Source organism: Podarcis pityusensis (assembly GCF_964106645.2).
Source record: "Podarcis pityusensis genome assembly, chromosome: 2".
NCBI classification, from domain to species: Eukaryota; Metazoa; Chordata; class Lepidosauria; order Squamata; family Lacertidae; genus Podarcis; species Podarcis pityusensis.
This window is the reverse complement of record NC_138029.1, coordinates 22,183,526-22,206,908: the sequence shown is the minus strand read 5'-3', so window position 1 is coordinate 22,206,908 and position 23,383 is coordinate 22,183,526. Positions and strand designations below refer to the sequence as shown.

Genomic DNA, 23,383 nt, shown 5'->3' with positions numbered 1-23,383 from the left:
TCCTTTGATTCATGGTAAGTCACAGTGCCTGTGTAGACTATACAATGTGCTGTGCACTCTTGACGCTGGTTTGTGTCAATTGCTGTGTTTGTAGTTGATTCACGTGCCTGTTGTGTGTGTGTAGGAGGAATTCATATCAAGGCCAAAAACAACATCTTGTTAGGATAAAACGAAAAGGCTGCCGGCAGATACTTGGCGTGAATGATGGGAACAAGGAACGAGAGCCTCTGCAGTCACTCTTTTCCAGCTTATACTTTTTCTAATTGGAGCTTGGGAGAATGGTCTGTTTTTGCCATGAGACTGAAGTAGAAACATGTTCTCTGGGGACACAGGAGCAAAACTCTGCTTGGAAAATGGGGTGCTGGGTTCTGCTGGAGCGTAACCAGTAACCAGTTTTTAATGCTCAACCATAGCTGTCAACTTACAGATTTGAAAATAGGGGACCAGCAGCCTCGAAAACAAGGGATCAGCAGCCAAAATAAGGGATTTTCAGAGCACAGGTAGGTTCAACTTCTGAGCCCCTCCGAGCCAAAGGCAGAAAGCCCAGCCAGCAGCCAAACAAAGCCTCAAGCAAAGGGGATGCTGCAAGGAAAACCACCATCACCTCTCTGCTAGGAAGCGCTGAGCAAAGGCAAGTCCCCAGGCAATGTGGCCGATTTGATCAGCACAAGGCCTGCAAGCTCCACCCCCCCAGTCGTTCTTAGGCTCCTTATTGGGCGAGCAACGCAGCCAAGCAACACAGTTGGAGCCTCCCTCCTCCCTGGCTGGCAGGGAGGGAGGGAGAGGAGCTGCTTCCTTTGAAACCCGGGAAATTTAAGGGACATCAACAGCAGCGGGACACGGTGCTGGGATAAGGGACTTTCCCGCCAAATAAGGGACGGTTGACAGCTATGTGCTCAACATAATTTTAAAACCATTTAACAAATGAAACCTGTTTAGTTTAGAGCAACTGGCCTGCTTGTTTGGTGCTGGCGTTTCGCCAGTTTTCATTCAGTGATGTTGCCACCTCGACCACCAGATTTGACTCTGATTTACCCCACACAAGGACCTTGCGCCCAGAAATTTTTTACAGCTGAATAGACAACAGGGTGTGGGATGCAGGTGTCAAGAGCAACATCTGTAGAAAGTGTGAGCTGTTGTACTTTCAAACAGAGGTTAATTTCTTCAGAGCTGTGGAGCATGCCCTACCATTAGGGCGAGGCAGCTGATTCGGGGTGTCACGGCCTAAGACCCTCGTACCTACGGGACTGCCTCTCCCGGTATGCCCCACGGAGAGCCTCAAGGTCCATAAATAGCAACACCCTAGAGGTCCCGGGCCCTAAGGAAGTTAGATTATCCTCAACCAGAGCCAGGGCCTTCTCAACACTGGCTCCGGCCCGGTGAAACGCTCTGCCTCATGAGACCAGGGCCCTGCAGGATCTGATTTCTTTCCACAGGGTCTGTAAGACAGAGTTGTTCCGCCTGGCCTTTGGCTTGGAGCCAATTTGATTCCCTCCCCCTCTTTCTTTTTCCTTTTTCCTTTTTCCTTTCTCCTCCTGTGATGAGGCTGCATTTTAATATTTTAATGTTTCAATATTTCGGTGTTATATTTTAATCTTGTTTTTAAGTTTTATTCATTCAACTTGTTTTTATTATTGCTTGTTAGCTGCCCTGAGCCCGGCCTTGGCTAGGGAGAGCGGGGTATAAATAAAAATTATTATTATTATTATTATTAAAGGATGGTAGTATGATTAGTTATTTGATTTATTAGTGTTGTAGCTTTATTGCTAGGGAAGGGGAAAGATGTTCAGCCTCAGCTGCCCAAATAACCAGGCTGGTCTAGGCTCTGTTTCTTGACTTGAAGGTGGGGGAAAGTGGCATTTGCTGTTGTGTGTCAGGCAGCAAAATCTATTGGGCTAGCCTTGTGGCCAGAGGACTCAGGATTGTTTCAAAATACGCCCTTTGACCTGAGATCCCTACCCCTTTACTCACCCACATAGGTCAACGACTCTGGGCAGCTTGTTGTCTGTCCTGCTGCCATATGGCTTGGCTCCCTTGAAGGAGTCATTGCGTGCCGCTGCTTTGTGAGTCATCTCCCCTGCATGAATCATTTCATTTGCTTGGTAAGCATTTCACCTTTCTTCAGCGCACCATATCTCTTCTTATATAGCATTCTGTAGTTCTTGCCTGAGTACGGAAAGAGGACAAGAGAACGGGTTGCGGCTCATGTTTGCAACAGGAACTCCTTTGCCAAACGACATTTAGGAATCTTCCAGTTATAGGTTTTTGCTTGGAAGGCTGTTATTACTCAGCAATATGGGAAAATGCACTCTGTACATGCTCCATGACTTGCCTGTCCCAATTATTTATGTCATTCCCCCCGCCACCCGGCCTGAGTTCCGGTACAGTGGTACCTCGGGTTACAAACGCTTCAGGTTACATACGCTTCAGGTTACAGACTCCGCTAACCCATAAATAGTACCTCGGGTTAAGAACTTTACTTCAGGATGAGAACAGAAATCGTGCTCCGGTGGCGTGCCGGCAGCGGGAGGCTCCATTAGCTAAAGTTGTACCTCAGGTTAAGAACAGACCTCCAGAACGAATTAAGTTCTTAACCCGAGGTACCACTGTATTCCCAATAGGGGTGAGGCCTGGTAAGCATAGGGCGTATTAAATCCTTCAATGTTCAAATTCCAAAAAATGAGGGGTAGTAAAAGGTTGAAAGAAGACTTGGGAATTGAAAAGTTGTTTTGGTTAAATTAATATAATTTATTTTGCCTGGTAAGCAAAATGAGAGTAAAATTGCATAGAAATCATTAAAAACTATTGCCCAAGTACTTGCAGTTATTTTATACATTATTATTATCATCGATATACTGTATTATTATTTGGGGTATATGGGGTGTTAGGGGAGGGGTAGTATCTCTGGTGGGGGACACATTGAGCTCCTTCTGGGGTAGTTTGTGCACCTTTGGTCCCCACCCTGCACTCAGCCCTCACCTGTGGCTCCTAGAAGCTGTCAGGCTGTGACAGCAGCCACACCCAAGGAATGGCTTCGACTGGCCGGCTAAACCAAGTGAGGGTAGTCGATGGGTCTCATACCCTCAGGGAGCTAGAGACTTCCCCTGCATGCGAAGACAGGCTCCGTCAAATTAAGTGAATGGGACCAATAGTGGCTCCAATGGTCAAGAAGGCGGTTTCTGCACATGCCGTAGAGGGAAGTGAGGGGCAGATGGGGCTTGTCAATTTGGGAAGGTAGCCCACCTAGGAGAAGGAAAGACTCCTTGACATCTGCTGCCTTGTAGGAGAAGAAAAGGCGAAGGAGTAAACCCTACACAAATCCGGACTGGAGTCCCTGAAATGATTGAACTTGTATGGCAGCTCCTGCAGCCGTGCTGGTGCCAAATGTAGTGCTCTTCTTTCCTTTGGACCACATCAGCGAGACCAAGAGCGGGAATATTGTCGTCTGGGCAGCCCAGGACCTCCATATACACTGCCCAGGCTTGCACCCAGGGAGGTCATTTCAGTGCCGCTAGCACAGCGGTTTGATTTCACCCCCAGAGGCGCACTCCATTGTCTCTTGAGACAGACGGATGCCATCATCATCATCATCATCATTAAACATTACTTGACATTTTCAGAAGGTAAAATTACAATTCTTTGGTTTTCCAAAAGCAGTTTATGTGCTTCTTCACCGAGTGTAGATTTACCAAGCTAGATGTCCCAAATCACAAACATAATAGCAGATAGGAATTCCTCACGCCCAAAAACACATTGCAGAAGAAATCTGCAAAAAATTAAGTTTCACCCCCTTAAGATGACATGCCCTGCTGGGGAGGCCTGTGTCCATACGGTGGTGCCAGCCTATCCCAGGCATAGGAAAACTCGGCCCTCCAGATGTTTTGGGACTTCAACTCCCATCATCCCTAGCTGACAGGACCAATGGTTAGGGATGATGGGAGTCGTAGTCCAAAACATCTGGAGGGCCAAGTTTGCCTAGGCCTGGCCTATCCAAAGCATTTCTGGGGAATAAGAAGCAAGTGAGATTTCCTTAGCTCAAGGCCTTGACAGAGTGTTATGCAGGTTTCATTCCTGGTACTTGTGCATCTATGAGTACAAACTGCAGGGAATTCTCTGAATTCAACTGCAGAGATGGCAGTGGGCCAGGAGTGGGGGCCCTCCAGATGTTACAAACTCCCGTCAGCTCTAGCTAGCGTAGCCAATGGTCAGGGAAGATGGGAACGGTAGCCCCACATCTGGATGACCACAGATTTATCCATCCCTACAAGAGGCCCTTGCAGCTGCAGAGACTCTCTTTTGCATTGTTTACTTTTGCGGGTGGGGTGCACTATTTTTCTTGTGTCTCTAGATTGCAGGCCTTTATCTGAATCGCAATGAGACCCCAATGCCACCCTACAGGCCTGGTTATTAGCAGCCCTTGCAACAGGAGGGCTTGCAGGGAGTGTTTGCTCTGCGAAGAGTTAATCTTCGCAGAGGGGGCTCCTCCAGGCTTTGCGGTTGCAACATGTTTGAGTTGGAAATGACTCACTCCTGCTGTTAGGAGATTTATAAACTTGAGAAAGCAGGGAGCGAAGATATGGATGGACGGAGGGAGCAGGGAGGGCAGAGCAAAGCTTGAGCCACGGAGGGAGGAAGTGGAGAGAAAGAACTCCAGCGCCTCTTTGGTTCCCTTCCAGCAAAAGCAGTTTCTGAAGAGCTCTGTGGAGTTTCCTGCAAGGAAGCGTTGCTCTGTGTTGCTGTCGAGGGTCTAAGGAGAAACTGGACATGAGGCTGCCACAGCTTCCGTTGCTGCTGCTGCTGTTCCAGGTCTATGCTTTGATCTGCTCTTCCAAAGGTGCTGCTCTCAACCAAGCGGAGAAGAAAGAAGCCCTGGTATGTAGGGCTTGGGTCTGTAGGCTGAGAAGTGGAGTCAGTGCATTTGCAGTGATGGGGGTCACACGGGAGAATGTGGACAAGCAGGGTAGGATTGTTCCTCAGCTGTGACCTACAACCCCAACCCCAGACTTTTCCGACTTTCTCCAGGCCTTCAGTCCTGGCAACTGAACCTTGAAACTTTCCTAGATGCCTCCAGCTTATCCGTGTCTCCTGGCTTATCTTGCAAAGCTTTGTTTAGTGCAAACTTTCCCCAGAAAGGGACAGGAGGCCTGGAGGAAGATTTCTCTGGCCAAAAGAAACCCTCAGCTGCCTGGGCCTCCCTGTAGCAGCAGGAACCAAGCTGAACATTTATGGGTGGGTGCGGTGGGCAATCATAACAGAAGCAAACCGCTTTGGCTGCTGTGCAGAAGATTGGCAAGGAGTTTCCACCCTTTGTGAGCTGTTTGTGGTGTGTTTGTGCGGGATGTGGAGTAGGAAAGCAGAGTCTCTCGGCTATCCTAGTGCTGACTTCTCTTTTCCTTTTCCTCCTTCTTTTTCTTCACAGTTTTACTCTTGTTCCTTGAACCCAGCTTGCATTCTCCGCTGTTCCCCCAACCTTGGGTTTGCTTCTGCTTAGCGAAAGGCTGTAGCTCATGGGAAGAACATCTCCCTTGCTTGCAGAAGGTTCTAGGTTCATTCCCTGGCATGTCCTGTAGAGCTGGGAATATTCCCTCCCTAAAAACCCCAAGAATCCCTGCCAGTCTGTGCAGACAGTTGTGAGCTAGATGGACCAATGTTCTGGCTCATTATAAAGAGGGCAGCTTCCTGTATTCCTACCCTCTTCCAAAGAACCTCAAGATATATCTGTCTTATTCTCCTGAGACGTATGGTAGATTTTCTTAGCCAGGTGTCCTAATTCCTGAAACATCCATTCCCTTTGCAAGATTAAAAAAGGTAAAGGGACCCCTGACCATTAGGTCCAGTCATGACCGACTCTGGAGTTGCGGAGCTCATCTCGCTTTATTGGCCGAGGGAGCCGGCATACATCTTCCGGGTCATGTGGGCAGCATGACTAAGCCGCTTCTGGCGAACCAGAGCGGCGTACGGGAACGCCGTTTGCCTTCCCGCCAAAGTGGTACCTATTTATCTACTTGCACTTTGAGGTGCTTTCGAAGTGCTAGGTTGGCAGGAGCAGGGACCGAGCAACGGGAGCTCACCCCGTCATTGCGGGGATTCGAACCGCCAACCTTCTGATCAGCAAGTCCTAGTCTCTGTGGTTTAACCCACAGCACCACCCGCGTCCCTCTTTGCAAGATTATCCAGTTGTTTTCGGCACCAAAGAAGTCTCTGCGAACCAAGGGCAAGTTAAAGAATGAGATATATTTGGGAAATGCTAGAAGAAAGACTAGATGCTTTCTCTGTGACCTATCCAAAGTGTGCTGCTGCTGCTGCTGCTGCTTTGAACATGGAGGCTTCCTTTTTTCTTTCTTTTGCCCTTGGTGATGCCTTGCCTGTGTTAAAACGGTCATTTAACTGATTCATTTGCCATGAGCAGAACTTGCAGCTTTGGTTGACATGGAGAAGACTTGAAGTGGCATGTAGAAGGGCAGTTTTGGCTCATAGCAAACAAGTAAAGTAATAGCAGTCTGGCATGAGTAGGGGGGGGGCAGGGAGGTAATCACCAGCAGATTTTAAAAAAGCAGCAGTTTAGTTTTCCCCACCAGCTCTCAACCCACTGGATGTTACTTAAAATGGGATACAGAACCCCTCCAAAAAAAGAGTACAGAAAACGGGAATGTGGGGTCCAAAAAGGAAAACTGAACATTCTTTGTAAACCAGTATTTATTGTGTAAAGCAGTATTTGTTGAGCTATGTATCTGTTTTGTGCGAGATGGAGAAAGCCTTTGCAAGAATGAAGGGCAAAGCTACATCTTACACTGGTGTTCCGTGCTTGGAACTTCCCATGTAATTTTCTTTTTCAAATAGCGTCTGCTTGGTGTCCCAATTTCGATTTGGTTTGGGGACAGAGGTTCTAGCCCTTTGCCCCTGTACTGATCCACTGGAGTTGAGATTTAATTTAATTGTCTGTTAATTGTCTGCTTGATATATGGAATTGAGATGGACTTAGAAAGTTCTGGGAGAACGGCCTTAACAATTACAAACGCTTTAGAAGTAATAGGAAAGTCTGGGGCTTCTGAAAGTATGTGGAACTTGTTGAAAGACTAAGGTACCCTTTTGAAGAGTGAGGAGTTTGGGTATAATGTTTTGGCCGTTGTTCCTGATCATCACCAGTTTTTCTTCTGTGAAACAATGGTGCTTGCAACAGTTTCTTGGATTTCCAAATGCGCCACCAGGCAGAAAAAGTTTGAGGACCCCTATGGGTGGGGAAATCTGTTTGGTTGTAGCAGCAGGCAGACCATAGGTCAGGCATAGGCAAACTCGGCCCTCCAGATGTTTTGGGACTACAACTCCCATCATCCCTGACCACTGGTCCTGTTAGTTAGGGATGATGGGAGTTGTAGTCCCAAAACATCTGGAGGGCTGAGTTTGCCTATGCCTGCCATAGATCCAGTTGTGGAAAAGTACAGAAAAACAAGTACTGTGCACATCATTGCAAAAGCAAGGAATGATGCCGTGACATTTGAGATTTCTATAGAGGAGGGTTGATGGCAGAGATGGCTGTGGCCAGCCTCTTATTTGCTGAGTAAGCATGGTGGTAGTTTGAGTTTCCCGACATGTCTAGAAAGGAGAAGCTGGAGCTTTTATGCTTAAGTGCTGGAGTGGAATCGGGCCTATGGAGATGGAAATCAGGAGGATACCTTGTTCCCATATTTAGCTATTAAGTGAGAATAAGGGACAACATGTACACATCTCTTGGCTCCAGACCAGCACAACCACATTCTGCTTAGTAGGTTTCCCTGTAAAAAGAAGGGCAGGGAGCGTATTTAAAGAGATATAAAGCATGGGGAAAGCCAGTCCAAACTGTGGTCTGTTGCCCACCCAGCAACACTCATTGCCACAGAAGCTGGTCTCTTTACAAGAACGTCCTTGTGGGCCTCCTGCCCGTTCTCTGAGAGACTGTGCCAATGAGTTGGGGCTGAGAGTTGGTTTTAACAAGTGTCATCATTTCAGGACTTCCTGCTGCAGTTCGGATACTTAGAGAAGCCACTGGAGCATTTCTCGGATGTCTTGACAGAAGAGGAGATCGAGAATGCTGTGAGGTAAAAGTTGAGCCGTGAGGTAAACAAAACAAGAAACACACAGCCCAACCCAAACAACAAGGGGAAACCATTACAAACGCTTCGATTTGCCCTGCGAAGCATCTCATAACGACCTGGTTTCCACAACATGGTAGGGCCAGATCGTGGCTTAAGCCACATTCCCACCATATATTTAAAGCACCATGAAACCACTTTAAACAGTCATGGCTTCCCTCCCCCCCAAAGGATTATGGGAGCTGTAGTTTGTTAAGGGTGCTGAGAATTGTTAGGAGACCACTGTTCCCCCTCACAAAGCTACCATTCCTATAGTTCCCTGCTTTTAGTGAGAATACAGTGGTACCTTGGGTTACATACGCTTCAGGTTACATACGCTTCAGGTTACAGACTCCGCTAACCCAGAAATATTACCTCGGGTTAAGAACTTTGTTTCAGGATGAGAACAGAAATCGTGCTCCGGTGGCGCAGCAGCAGCAGGAGGCCCCATTAGCTAAAGTGGTGCTTCAGGTTAAGAACAGTTTCAGGTTAAGAACGGACCTCCGGAACGAATTAAGTACTTAACCCGAGGTACCACTGTATATGAATACGTGGGATCCCACGGCGTGGCTGGGGGTGAGCAAAGTGGCTGTGAACTCCTCTCTGGAAACCTGCACATTCGCACAGTCTCACTAAGGCATAGTTTGGTTCACCATGTTGCACAAACCACCCGTCATGTCAGAACCACAGTTAAATGCTGACTTCTTCCCTTCCTGCTCCCCCAACTTCTGCCCCCTTAGGGCTTTCCAGCTTGCATCAGGACTACGTTCTACCGGACGTCTGGATGCGGCAACCCTCTCCCAGATGCGGCAGCCCCGCTGTGGCGTAGAAGACCCGTTCAACGAGAGGACCCTCAAATATCTACTCTTGGGTGAGCATTCTTCAAACTGTTGAATTTGGGGCTGAGCAAGATGCTGGGCAAATGATCTCTCCTCCTGGCCGAAGCAGAGAGATGGATAGGGCTGAGGGAAGCTGGTGCGAAGGCATTTCCCTAAAAAGGGAGTTCTCCTGCTGTGTGGATCTTTAAACAGAGAATTCTGCAGGTTGAAATGTTGGGATCAGAGGTCATAATAACACTGGGTTTGGAGCTGTCCTTATAATGAACTATTCCAGTGGAGGGTTGAATGGACAGTGTGCTTCACAGGTGCTGCCGAGCTCATCTGTGCAAGAATTCTAGGAAGTATATTTGTTAGTCCTTCAAATTGCTTTGTGTGGTCAGACTAGTGCCATGCAATAATAATAATAATAATAATAATAATAATAATAATAATAATAATTTATTTATACCCTGCCCATCTGGCTGAGTTTCCCCAGTCACTCTGGGCGGCTTCCAATCAAGTGTTAAAAACAATACAGCATTAAATATTAAAAACTTCCCTAAACAGGGCTGCCTTCAGATGTCTTTTAAAGAGAAGATAGCTGCTTATTTCCTTCACATCTGAAGGGAGGGCATTCCACAGGGCGGGCGCCACTACCAAGAAGGCCCTCTGCCTGGTTCCCTGTAACCTCACTTCTCGCAATGAGGGAACCGCCAGAAGGCCCTCGGCGCTGGATCTCAGTGTCTGGGCTGAACGATGGGGGTGGAGACGCTCCTTCAGGTATACTGGACCGAGGCCGTTTAGGGCTTTAAAGGTCAGCACCAACACTTTGAATTGTGCTCGGAAACGTACTGGGAGCCAATGCAGATCTCTCAGGACTGGTGTTATGTGGTCCCGGCGGCCAGTCTAGCTGCCGCATTCTGGATTAATTGCAGTTTCTGGGTCACCTTCAAAGGTAGCCCTACGTAGAGCAATGAAACACATTGAAATCTATGGAACTTCTAAATGGAGGCCTACAGAATTATGGTATTCATTTACGAGCCAAACCCTTCCCTTGCCCAGAGATAGAGGGTTTTCTCTTAACTGTGCAGGAGGTATGGAGAAGCATACCTTCTCCTCTTGTTGTTTTTTCTCTTATACAAACTGCAACGCAAAACCCTGCTGTTATCCCAAGTCATCGCACTTGCCAGAGGGCCTGGATAAAGTCATTTCTTCTTGTTTGGAGAAGCTAAAAAATAATTTGAAAAATCAGCAGAGCCTTCTTGTACTTTTTAATGTTCATACACAGCCGTGGTGAGCTAGCAAGCATGTAGCTAATATCATAAGCAACTGATGAGCTGGCAAACAGATTTGTAGATGCCTTGAATACGGTCTGTTTAGTGGTGGCCCCACAGTTTTGGAATGGCCTTGTCTTTGCTAAGTTTTTGGCAGCAGATGAAAGCTTCCTCCCACTTCTTTATAGGTGGTAATTAACTTGGGTTGCTGATTAATGGGTTGTTATAAAAAAATCAGCTGAATTTGATTTGTTTGTTGTTATTGTTTCTAGTTATGAAGATGCTCTTCTCATGGTGCGTTCCTTTTCTTGAGGGAGGGAAGCAGCTGATACTTTTTAAAATAGCACAAAAGATATTTTCCATTTTTTCCCAGTTGGGAAACTGAGGCTAGACTTTCCCAAAGTGTTTCTGGGTAAACCGGAACTGGAACCCAACTCACTTAGGCCCAAACCTGAATCCCCATCCACCAGCTGAAACTGTGATTTCTGACATTATGGCCAACTTGGGTACCACACGAGCCATGTGCCATTGTTGCCATGTTATGCGCCAGCCAGTGTCATAGCCAGAAGTGGAGTCAAGGAAGATTTGACAAAGCTTGGATTAAGTCCTGCTAGCTGAGGACGTGCTCTGTAGCTTCCTGCTTGTAGAAAGTGGGTTATCTAATTAACCCGCCCCCGCTAAGAGACGTTGGAATGTCTTATGCATTGTTCCATCCACACTGATGACAGTGGCATGTAAAAACGCAGATTCAGCACTTGGCAAACAACCGAAGTCTGTGGTTTTCAAACTTTTTCTATCATCATGGGATTCTTGTCTGCTGAGAAACTGCAGCACATTGAAGAGGCATGTTCTGCAACACAAACACATGTAGGGCAAAAGTCAGGTCTGTTCAGCCTCACTATTACCCAACTTTCAAGGACAAAGTCTCCTGCAGACCCACATTTCTAGGGAAGATCAGTAGTGGTATGGCTGAAAAAATGGCTGCAGAAAAATGAGGGGTTGGCTTTCGCTGCCCAACTCCCCAAGACACTCTGAGTCTCCTACGTCCATGATTGGTGAGAGAAGAATCAACGGAGGTATTTTCTGTTGCAAGAGTCCCCTGGCCTTTGCAGGCCTGTTGTTGTTGTTTAGTTGTTTAGTTGTTTAGTTGTGTCTGACTCTTCGTGACCCCATGGACCAGAGCATGCCAGGCACTCCTGTCTTCCACTGCCTCCCGCAGCTTGGTCAAACTCATGCTGGTAGCTTTGAAAACACTGTCCAACCATCTCGTCCTCTGCCATCCCCTTCTCCTTGTGCCCTCAATCTTTCCCAACATCAGGGTCTTTTCCAGGGAGTATTCTCTTCTCATGAAGTGGCCAAAGTATTGGAGCCTCAGCTTCAGGATCTGTCCTTCCAGTGAGCACTCAGGGCTGATTTCCTTCAGAATGGATAGGTTTGATCTTCTTGCAGTCCATAGGACTCTCAAGAGTCTCCTCCAGCACCATAATTCAAAAGCATCAATTATTTGGCAATCAGCCTTCTTTATGGTCCAGCTCTAACTTCCATACATCACTACTGGGAGAACCATAACTTTAACTATACGGGCCTTTGTTGACAAGGTGATGTCTCTGCTTTTTAAGATGCTGTCTAGGTTTGTTATTGCTTTTCTCCCAAGAAGCAGGCGTCTTTTAATTTCGTGACTGCTGTCACCATCTGCAGTGATCAAGGAACCCAAGAAAGTAAAATCTCTCACTGCCTCCATTTCTTCCCCTTCTATTTGCCAGAAGGCAATGGACCCAGTGGCCATGATCTTTGTTTTTTTGATGTTGAGCTTCAGACCATATTTTGTGCTCTCTTCTTTATAGCTTTAACTATACGAACCTTTGTTGGCAAGTAAACAACCTCAATTAGCTTCTGAAGCAGCGCAGAGTTTGCTGGGAAACAATTTTGAAATCCATTGAAGTTGGTGACACATTGGCCACAAGCAGTGATTTTTAAAAAAAAAATAAGAGTCTCTGGAGGCAGAATGGGCATATGAACCAGCTCTGAGTCAAGAATGGGGGTCTGGAAATGACTGCAGTATCATGAATAAGACATGCAGCCGGATCATATTCAAAAGTAAATCCCATTGATTTCCTTGGGACTCCCCTCCCCCCCAGTAAGTCTGCAGAAGGATGCAGGCTTAGTCAAAGAACTGTCTGGAACAAATTGAACTGCAACAAAATGTTGCAATGTGGAGTGTTCCTGTTTGTCCAGCCAGCCAGCCAGCAAGCCATGACCTTTCTCAGGATACTCCATTTCCTTCCACCCGTTGTCTGTTTTCCCCAACTGTCCATGGCCAATGAGCACGTTCTCTTCTTCACTGAACTGCTTGACCACCACAAGCGTTTTCCCCATAAACATATTTTTTTTGTACTTCTGCAATCCTTGGAATGCCCTTAACCACCCAAGCCTCTTGTTACATCTCTCTTGTTGCTTGGATGCTGTAAGGTTTTCATGCTCTGAAAACCGGGCTCCCTATTAAGTAAAGAGTTTGTTACGCCTTCTCCCTGTAACCGTTGTAAACAAAAATCTGCCCTTTTCCCTTATGGGGTATCCAAGAGCCCATACAGAGTCCTTACGTAAGTTCCCTAGTGGTAGGAAAAAATAACAGAGGCCAACCAGAGAATATTGAGAAGCAAAGCAGCTAGTAAGCCTGATCTTTATTGATCTGTTGCAACAGGGTGCTCCCCTCACACACAGAAAAGGAGGAGGAACCCAGAACCCAGGTTTGTCCGCCCTTATATAGACATTTTAAATTTCCCGCCCTGGAGCTCAAGACCACCCCCAGAAACATCATACCTACATCACAGAATGGGCGGTCTACAGCAGAAGTCCGAGTGGGTTGTTTACCTCCTGTCTGGCAAGTTACCTGTTAATGCTTACTTGATTGCATTGCCTGGGGAGCCTGGCCAGTCTTTTGTAATGATAAATACTTAGTTCCTGAGCCAGGTCACAGGCTCACACCCTATTCATATCTTAAATGTGCCCTTAAGACAGGATTTGTGAAGGAAAAGACAATGGGGAGGCTTTTCCATTTTCCAGGTCGGTCTTCCTGTGCTGATCTATGTAAATGCTTGGTTGGTACATTTATGAACATTTAACATCTATCTAAGACCTCAACATGGGACGCGGGTGGCGCTGTGGGTTAAACCACAGAGCCTAGGACTTGCCGATCAGAAAGTCGGCGGTTCGAATCCCCGTGACGGGGTGAGTTCCCGTTGCTCGGTCCCTGCTCCTGCCAACCTAGCAGTTCGAAAGCACGTCAAAGTGCAAATAAATAAATAGGTACCGCTCCGGCGGGAAGGTAAACGGCGTTTCCGTGTGCTGCTCTGGTTGGCTAGAAAGCGGCTTAGTCATGCTGGCCACATGACCCGGAAGCTGTACGCCGGCTCCCTCGGCCAATAAAGCGAGATGAGCGCTGCAACCCCAGAGTCGGCCACGACTGGACCTAATGGTCAGGGGTCCATTTACCTTTACCTTAAGACCTCAACATTCCTATCACATAACCCAAGCTAAGCTGTGACTTTCCTGGGATAAAAGCCCCAGTTTCTGACACCTCTTGATCTGGGTTTCCCCCTGCAGGACGCTGGCGCAAAAAGCACTTGACCTACAGGATCTACAGCCACAGTGAGGATTTGGGGGCCGCAGCCACACGCACTGCCATCCAGACAGCTTTCAAGTACTGGAGTGACGTGACCCGGCTCACCTTCCAGGAGGTGCGAAGCGGCCGTGCTGACATCCGCCTCTCCTTCCACGGCACTTCTACTTGGGGCTGCTCACGGCCCTTCGATGGGCCTGGTATGGACCCAAGCTTTACTCTCAGGGGTTGGGGGGGGGTTGGGGAGTGACTTGGGGAGTAGAATAGGGCTGGCAAGGAGCAGGGATCTTGAAGCGGTGTGCCACAGGGAGGTGTGATCTGCTGTGCTGCAGAGATTTGATGGAGCGTCTGCTGAGGGGGTGTTAGGGGGTACCAGAAACTGGAAGCATCAACAGGAGGTGCTTTGTGGTCAGGTGGAGCGATGGGGAGGAGGCACAGGAGCAGGCTCTCTCTTGTGCCAGAATGGGTTGACTTTAAAGCGATGCATCATCCCAAACTGGTTTGAACGAGAGCAGGCGCCGGCAAAAATCACGATGTGGGGGAAACCATGAAATTGGCCAATGCCTTCATCCTTATTTCAGACATCATGATATATATCGGTACATCGCAATGTTTCGTTGCTGATATATCACGATGTTGAAAACCAGATATCGCTCAGCCCTACTTTAAAGCTGAGGCGCTTTCTTAAATCACAGGGAAGAATGGATTGGCCTAAATAGCTGATTCTGTTGTTCTGTGCTGCAGTGGGATTGAAAAAGAAGCAAAGGTTCAACCTTGTTTCATCTCACTCAATATGACCATTAGCATGTGCCTATTTATAGTTCATACAGGGCACTTTCACTAGATTTGGTATAGCTCTTTGCTACACAGGCGGGTTGCAACACATCTGCATACATTATAATTATTATAGATCTTAGCTTAGTTTATCTTAGCTTAGCTTAGTTTAGGACGCGGGTGGTGCTGTGGTCTAAACCACTGAGCCTCTTGGGCTTGCTGGTCGGAAGGTCAGCGGTTCAAATCCCCACGACAGGGTGAGCTCCCGTTTCTCGGTCCCAGCTCCTGCCAACCTAACAGTTCAAAAGTGTGCCAAAAAGTGCAAGTAGATAAATAGGTACCGCTTCGGCGGGAAGGTAAACAGCGTTTCCGTGCGCTGCTCTGGTTTCGGTGTTCCGTTGCTCCAGAAGTAGCTTGGTCATGCTGGCCACATGACCCGGAAAAACTGTCTGCGGACAAATGCCGGCTTCCTCGGCCTGTAAAGCGAGATGAGCGCCGAAACCCCAGAGTCGTCTGCAACTGGACCTAACTGTCAGGGGTCCATTACCTTTACCTTTTTAGCTTAGCTTAGTTTGGCTTGGTTTATCTTAGCTTAGTTTAGTTTAGCTTAGTTTAGCTTAGCTTAGTTTAGCTTAGTTTGCAAGAGCTTCTCGCACAGCTCTCAACCCGCCTTCCTTTATCTTCCTCAGGACATGTCCTGGCCCATGCTGACATCCCTGAGTTAGGCACAGTTCACTTTGATTCCGATGAGCACTGGACAGAAGGGACCTCGCGCGGCGTCAACCTGCGCATCATTGCCGCCCATGAGATTGGCCATGCTCTGGGGCTGGGTCATTCCCGGCAACCGGGTGCCCTCATGGCTCCCGCCTACAGCGGTTACCGCCTGCGCTTCCGACTGCACCGCGACGACATCGAAGGCATCCAGGCCCTTTATGGTACGGACTGGGGGAGGGTTACAAAGCACAGCCCACCAATGTTCCCCTTTCGTTTTGCAAACCTGCGCCCCTTGCTTTGAATGTGATGGGAGCAGATCTGGGTTTAAACAACTGACACCAAATTTGGCCCTCAGGTCTTTCCATCTTGCGGGCCTCAGGCACTTGACTGACGTGTGCCATAAAGCCAGGGAAGGGTCTTGGGAATCAAGGCTGGAGGAAGAAGCGAAGTCCTTGGGGCCAGATAATGTGTGTTCCCTGTCTCTTCTACACCTGCCAGTTGCCTATGCCTCATTTGGGTCATTGGGAGCCTCCCAGAGTCCAGCTAAAAAGCAATCCAAGTATATCAAAGTCATGAAAATAATACTTTTTTTTGTTTTAAAACAACCCAGTTCTCTGTATTGTAATACAGTGGTACCTTGGTTCTCGAAAGTAATCTGTTCTGGAAGTCCATTCGACTCCCGAAACCTTTTGAAAACAAATTGGCTGCAGGAGCGTTGGACGTTCGAAAAACGTTTGAAAGACATTTGAAAAACGTTCAAAAACCGGAACACTTACTTTTGGGTTTTCGGCGTTCGGGAGCCAATTTGTTCATCAACTAAGCCGTTTAAGAACCAAGGTTCCACTGTATTCCTTAATTTGTAAAGTGCTGTGAGGTTTTATAGCAGTGTAGATATATTTTTAAAATGATGATGAATTACATTTAAAATAAATGTTTAAATGAAGCCGGGGGAGGATATGCTCTATAGACATATTATTCTTATCCTCCACCCAAACCCCACCCCATTTTAATGCACAATGAGTGCAAGTTTGTCTTTGAGGCAGCTGTTTTTCCAAAGGTGTGGTGTCCATGTAGAAAATATGTATGGTCGGTCTTCGTGACAAACTATTAAGTGATAATCCTAAACCTTCAAAGAAATGGTTCTGCCTTTCCTCTGGATCACCCCCTGCCCCAATTCCAACACTCATTTCCTCTCTCTGCATCCCACCACCCCACCCACGGCTGCCTTCATGCTCTGTTTCGTGCTCTGTATACCCTAGCAACAGGGAGGCCTGTTCCTAATTATGAGAGGCTTGGGCCTGTTTTCAAATCATGAGGCGGGCCGCTGCTCTCTAGGGGAGGTGCGGACAGTTGCCAGGTAACACCAGAACTTCTTCCTGATCCTTCCTCAAGTAGGTTCTGGATGGGTTAGGAGGCAAAACGCCAACTTGTCAATCCAGTGCCAAGGAATCAGTAGCCGGCCAAGAATTCCACCCTCTTTCTCACCCCAATTATTTCCCTTCCTTTAATATATATGACTTCTCAATTTTATACATTTTAATAATTTTACAATCATTTTAACCATTCGAAACTTGACTTCCTTCCCCCTCTTTCTTCAGTTTCTCTCTCTCTCTCTCTCTCTCTCTCTGCATATTCCAAATTAACTTAATCATTTATTCATCTACTTTAAACGTATAAAACTGCAGGTTATTACAATAATCCTGCCAATATCCTTAGCTGTTTAAAGTTTGTTTGTAAATATTCAATAAACCGTTTCCATTCTTTTATTTTTAAAAAAAGTTGTTATCTTGATTTCCTGTTTTTCCAGTAAGTTTCACCATTTCTGCATATTCCATAAGTTTTTGTCTCCTTTCTTCTTTCGTCGGAACTTCTTCTTTCCATTTTTTCGCAAATAACATTCTTGCTGCTGTAGCCGCATACGTGAATAAATTTCTGTACAGTTTGGGTAGTTCTGCCCCTGTAGTTCCGAAAAGGAAAGATTCTGTCTTTTTTTTTACAAATGTTATTTTAAACATCTTTTTCAATTCATTATATATCATTTCGCAGTAAGCTTTAACCTTGCCACAAGACCACCTCATAGGATAAAAAGAAACCTTCTTTCTCTTTCCATTTCCAACACTTTTACAATTATTTCCCTTCCTTTTTCTTTTTTCTTTTTGGTGGAGATGCTGGGCACCCAAAAATAATTCCCTTCCTTATATTTACCTGCAGGCAAGAAGACCATCCCAACGACATCAACGACAGTGACTTCACCTGCCCACAGTACTGTCCCGGCTGTTTCACAGAAGCCTAGTAAAATCCCTAACCCATGCAAAGATGGACTGGATGCTATCATGCTAGGTAAGGCCCCTTCCTCACTCCAACCCCAAAATCCAAACACCACCACCTTCCAGAACATACTCCACCCATCCCAGGTTTGCATAAATGGATGTCTCCCCGGTATCCCTTTCTAGCTGGCTATATGATGTTTCATTATACAGTGGTACCTTGATTCCCAAACTTAATCCGTTCCAGAAGTCTGTTCCAAAACCAAGGTGTGCTTTCCCATAGAAAGTAATGCAAAACAGATTAATTAATTCGTTCCAGACTTTTAAAAACAACCCCCAAAACAGCAATTTAACATGAATTTTACTATCTAATGAGACCATTGATCCATAAAATGAAAGCAATAATCAATGTACTGTACTATAAAATAAATAATACAGTATTGTAGATGATAAACATTAAAATTAATTTCCCCCCCTTATGTGTACTGATTATAGTCATTGTTTGGATGGGGGGCTTTTATACATTTCTGCAGTCACAAAATCAACCAATCAGTTGCAAAAACTGATTTTGTGACACACAGTCACAAAAACAAGTCACAAAAACGAAGTCACAAGCCACAGTCAAAAAAAGGAGTCTCATTCCGTCTGAGACTCAAGAAACACCGTGACAGAAAATGAGGCCTCCATTGGGGGTAGCAACGGAACTGACGATTCACCTTCCTAGAGAAGAAACTATTTTATTTTTTTACATTTTTAGTTTCTTCTCCCGTTAGATTCACAAAATGTTTCGGGGTATGCGTCCCCCCAGGAAAAAAAGCACTGGATTTATGAATGAACACATGCAAAACTGACTCAAAGCAGAAACACACCCCTTTCAGGACTAAAAAGATTAGCATGCTAGATTCCCACTTTTTAACATTTGGTCCATCTCTTCTGCACCTTGCCTAGGGCCCTATGACAAGACTTACGCTTTCCGTGGCGATTACGTGTGGACGGTGACAGACTTTGGTACCAACCCACCCATCAAGATCTCGGCGCTGTGGAAGGGGCTGCCTGGGGGGCTGGATGCAGCTGTATATTCTCCCCGAACTGGGCGCACTTACTTCTTCAAAGGTCTGTGGGTGTGAGAGTTGAGAAATAAGCTTACCGCTTCCCTAAATGATCTAAACCTGGTCCTTTGGAGAGAGATTGTGACTATGATTATTACGCCAAAGGCCGTGTACCTCTGCAGATGCGGCTCTTCTTTGTCTTGATCAGCTGTGTGCAACTCAAAAGCATTGGTGGTGACCTTTAAATCCTAAACAGCCTCGGCCCAGTATACCTGAAGGAACGTCTCCACCCCCATCGTTCTGCCTGGACACTGAGGTCCAGCTCTGAGGGCCTTCTGGCGGTTCCCTCCCTGCAAGAAGCAAAGCTACAGGGAACCAGGCAGAGGGCTTTCCCGGTAGTGGCACCTGCCCTGTGGAATGCCCTCCCATCAGATGTCAAAGAAATAAACAACTATCTGACTTTTAGAAGACATCTGATGTCAAGAACATAAACAACTATCTGACTTTTAGAAGACATCTGAAGGCAGCCCTGTTTAGGGAAGTTTTTAATGTTTGATGTTTGAATCGTGTTTTTAATATCCTGTGGCGAGTCGTCCAGATTGGCTGGGGGAATAAATATTATTATTATTATTATTATTATTATTATTCCCCTTTTTTTCTCCCACAAGCCCCAAAGGGCCAACCAGCCTTTCTCAACCTATGGGTCCCCAGATGTTGAACTACAACTCCCATCACCCCTAGTTAGCAAGGCCAGAGCTCAGGGATAATGGGAGTTGTAGTCCAACAACATCTGGGGACCCACAGGTTGAGAACTGCTTACGCCTCTGACACAGATTGCATTTGTATTGCCAGCTTTTAGTCAGCTGGTGTGTTATCCTCGCATTGCCTCCTTATTAATTCATGTCACTCTGGCTACAGGTATTAAACTGTGGCGTTACCGGGGATTTAAGCTGGATCCTGGCTATCCCAAACCCCTCACCCGCATCCCAGCTAAGATAGATGCTGCCCTCTACTGGCCTCAAAACAAGAAGATCTTCATCTTTAAGGTAAACTGCAAGAACAACAATTGCAATACATTATCCCTTACGCTATCCAGACATGTAGAACGCAGACATGTGTTTTAATCTCTCTCTTTTTGCTTATTGTCAAGTTTAATTATCTTTTGAACATATTTAAATGCCTGGTTTTAATGGTCTTTTGTTGTTAATATAATATTTTAGGGTTTTGGTGGGGGGTTTTTTGTACAGTGGTACCTCGGGTTAAGTACACAAAGCATCAGTAGGCAAGGAAATACCTGTAGGGCAGCGGCTTCCCATCAAACCATTTTAAGTTTTTTCTTCCCCTTATCAAAAGATATCATAAAATATTCCTGCCTTTCAAATCTGTGTACAGTGGTACCTCGGGTTAAGTACTTAATTCGTTCCGGAGGTCTGTACTTAACCTGAAACTGTTTTTAACCTGAAGCACCACTTTAGCTAATGGGGCCTCCTGCTGCCGCCGTGCCACCGGAGCACGATTTCTGTTCTCATCCTGAAGCAAAGTACTTAACCTGAAGCACTATTTCTGAGTTAGCGGAGTGTGTAACCTGAAGCGGATGTAACCCGAGGTACCACTATAAACGGCTTAGAGGTTTTATCACAATAAAGTGGTATATGAATGTTGTGAAATAAACCTAAGGGACTGACGACTATTGGCTAGTATTGAGGCAGGGATAATTTCAACAAATGGGCTCCCTAGAAGCAGAATGTGAGCAGGGGGACAAATAATAGAAAATTTGGGCGAATGAATGATTAGGGTGTGGGGATATTGGCCTTTAAGTCGCAACAGTGTTCGTTCTGTGCTGTTTAAATATTCCTTTCCTCTGATCCATGCGGCACCTTTCATGTCCCAATTCACTGGCATTTACTGGGGAGGGGTAGAAAGAAGCAGGAATTCCCTAGGCCCCAAGGCATTGTGGGAGATTTTTGAGGGGACATAATGGCCACAACAGATGCTCTCTGAGTATGAGCCTTGACAGGTGGATGCTAGCTTTGAGGTGATGAGAGACAAAAGAGAAGGGTGTGGAGATGGATTGAGCAGGCAGAAGGCAACAGAGGGAAGAGGGACTCACACTGTTCTAGTGGTGGCAAAATGGCCAATACAATGGGAGGTTAGGGTGATCACTGCCTGCTTTCTGGCTGAATGGTTTTCTTGTTTGCCTTTCCAGCAGCACGTTTTTAAACAGTAATAAAAAGCCTTTTGCTCGGAACAGTTTCACGTACACTTTTTCATGTCCAGTGGTGACTTTCACCTCAAAATGGAAAAGTTAGGAGATAGATGATGGATGATAGATAGATAGATAGATCCTAGATAGATAGATAGATAGATAGATAGATAGATAGATAGATAGATAGATCCTAGATAGATAGATAGATCTCCTAGTTTCTTATCTCTGTGGGGAACACCAGAGGAAATGGAACAACCTTTAGAAGTCATCTGAAAGCAGCCCTGTATAGGGACATTTTAAATGTTTAGTGTTTTGTTACGTTTTTGTATATGCTGGAAGCCACCCAGAGGGTCTGGAGCAGCCCAGTCAGATGGGTGGGGTACAAATAATAAAATTATTATTACTATTATTACTGGGGAAAGTGCAACCATTCCTCTCTTTTTTCCCTAGGGCACGGGCTACTGGCAATGGGACGAACTGGGAAGCCACTTCTCCACTCTCCCCAGGAAAATCTCCAGCCTTTTCTCAGGGGCGCCATCACACCTGGACGCCGCGTTCACCTGGGAGAACGGCAAAGTCTACTTTTTCAAGGGCGGCATCTACTGGAGACTCAACGACCAACTGAGAGTAGACCGGGGCTACCCACTGAGCACAGCCGAGCGCTGGATGAACTGCTAACGCTGGCAACGATGCCCTGGCGCACTTCCCAGGACTGGCACAGGTGTGCCAATTAGACAGCACACAACTATTGTTAACAGACCCAACAGTGACGCCTAGAGGTGGTGTGTCGGAACAGCAACTCTTCTGGAAAGAACCAAGCTTGGGAGAGCTGGAGCAAAACTTAATTACTGTTCCTGCTGTGCATTTATCTTTTCAGTGCTGGACATCATAAACATCCCCATTTACCTTGGCATCAGCATGGGTGGCAGAAGGGACCCAACTCACTCCAGGACACAGGGAGCCTTGGTTGGGGGCATGGGGTGTGTGCCTAAGTGTCTTGCCTCAATGTGAGAAGACAGTAGAAGAGTTCAAAGTTGAAGACGGGGTTTTCCCTGTTTCTGTAAGATTTGAAGGGGGTGGGTATGATACGGGCACCATTGCTCACCAACCGGCCTGTAAGTTTGGGTGGCAGAGTACTGACTGCTCACTTTTATCTCAATCAGTAGAAGAGCTAGCTGTTCATTTTTTAAAAAATAAATAAAAATATAATTAGGATGACATTTTTAGGGAAAGGGTCTGGCATACCCATTAAGGGCAGAGGGCTGGTCCTTGCGCCAAACACACACACACATGATTTCTGTGGCAGACCCAGAGGGTTATTACTGACTGTATTCCATGTGATCTTGTGTATCTAGCCATATGAATGACAACTCCAGTTTGCAGGGCTTGAATGGCACTCGTGCCATATTTACTCAGCCCACAATAAAAGGGATATGTGTCCCTCCCCCCACTCTGTCTTTTCCTTCAAGAATTCAGAATCCTTTAAGCCAGTGGTTTTCAACCAGTGTGCTGTGGCACCCTGGGGTGCCTTGAATGACAGTCATGGGTGTCGCAGGCAACACTGGCCTCTGTCCCCCTTTCCTTCCCTCCCTCCTCTGATGTCCTCTCACATCTCTGCCTCCCAAAGGGTTGCACAGCCCAGGTGAATGGTGCCTCTGGCGCTGGCCAGGGGGTGCTTCCCAGGCCCCTGTGGGGCAGCGTGAGGAGGCACTTCTCTTTGGGGCAGCTCAGAGACCAGGGGCAGCAGCTGCAACTGCCCAGAGGACTCCCAAGGAGAAGGGAGAGGAGGCTGAGGGAACACTTCACAAAAGAGGGTGTTCAAAAAGCGGTGGGGGGCTGCCGGCTCTTCAGCCAAGGGGTGGCATATAACTGGGCTCCTGAGCCCCACAGGGGTGCCACAGAAAGAATGTTGGTCAAGGGAGCCGTGGACTCAAAAAGGTTGAAAATCTGTGCTTTAAGCAATATTCTATCCCACCACCAAATGCAGTGATGAGAAACCTGTAGTCCTCCATATGTTGTTGAACCCCACCTCCCCTAATCCCTGACCATGGGCCTGCTGGTATGGCAATTGAGCTGGAGCACACAAATTTGCTATCTCTACTGTAAAAGTTCCTGCATGTGTATCAGTGTTGGTGCTTATCTTTATTAAAGGTAAAGGTACCCCTGCCCGTACGGGCCAGTTGTGTCCGACTCTAGGGTTGCGCGCTCATCTCGCTCAAGAGGCCGGGAGCCAGCGCTGTCCGGAGACACTTCCGGGTCACGTGGCCAGCGTCCCTAAGCGGCATCTGGCGAGCCAGCACCAGCGCCGCACACGGAAACGCCATTTACCTTCCCGCTATAAAGCGGTACCTATTTATCTACTTGCACTTAGGGGTGCTTTCGAACTGCTAGGTGGGCAGGAGCTGGGACCGAACGACAGGAGCTCACCTCGCCGCGGGGATTCGAACCGCTGACCTTGCGATCAGCAAGTCCTAGGCACTGAGGTTTTTACCCACAGCGCCACCCGCGTCCCTGCTTATCTTTATTAGATGCTCACTAATGTCATCGCTGTGTG

At 46.8% G+C, this 23,383-nt stretch overlaps 1 protein-coding gene across 1 annotated transcript; it reads left to right on the top strand.

The window, feature by feature from the left end:
• Nucleotides 1–4,544: 4,544 nt before the first annotated feature.
• Nucleotides 4,545–22,279, top strand: MMP19 (matrix metallopeptidase 19). Its single transcript, XM_080994728.1, has 9 exons — nt 4,545–4,872; nt 7,987–8,075; nt 8,849–8,979; nt 13,804–14,019; nt 15,283–15,528; nt 17,519–17,647; nt 18,523–18,687; nt 19,542–19,669; nt 21,280–22,279. Exons 1-9 carry the CDS (start codon nt 4,765–4,767, stop codon nt 21,505–21,507), a joined length of 1,440 nt encoding a protein of 479 aa, XP_080850854.1. The 5' UTR covers nt 4,545–4,764; the 3' UTR covers nt 21,508–22,279.
• Nucleotides 22,280–23,383: the final 1,104 nt, after the last annotated feature.

What these genes read in the sequence shown, in the direction of transcription:
- MMP19 (XM_080994728.1), top strand. Translation starts at nt 4,765, where the DNA reads ATGAGGCTGCCACAGCTTCCGTTGCTGCTGCTGCTGTTCCAGGTCTAT. An exon ending in AGGCATCCAGGCCCTTTATG is followed by an intron (nt 15,529 to 17,518) that starts GTACGGACTGGG and finishes ATTTACCTGCAG; the next exon opens with GCAAGAAGACCATCCCAACG. An exon ending in ACTGGATGCTATCATGCTAG is followed by an intron (nt 17,648 to 18,522) that starts GTAAGGCCCCTT and finishes CACCTTGCCTAG; the next exon opens with GGCCCTATGACAAGACTTAC.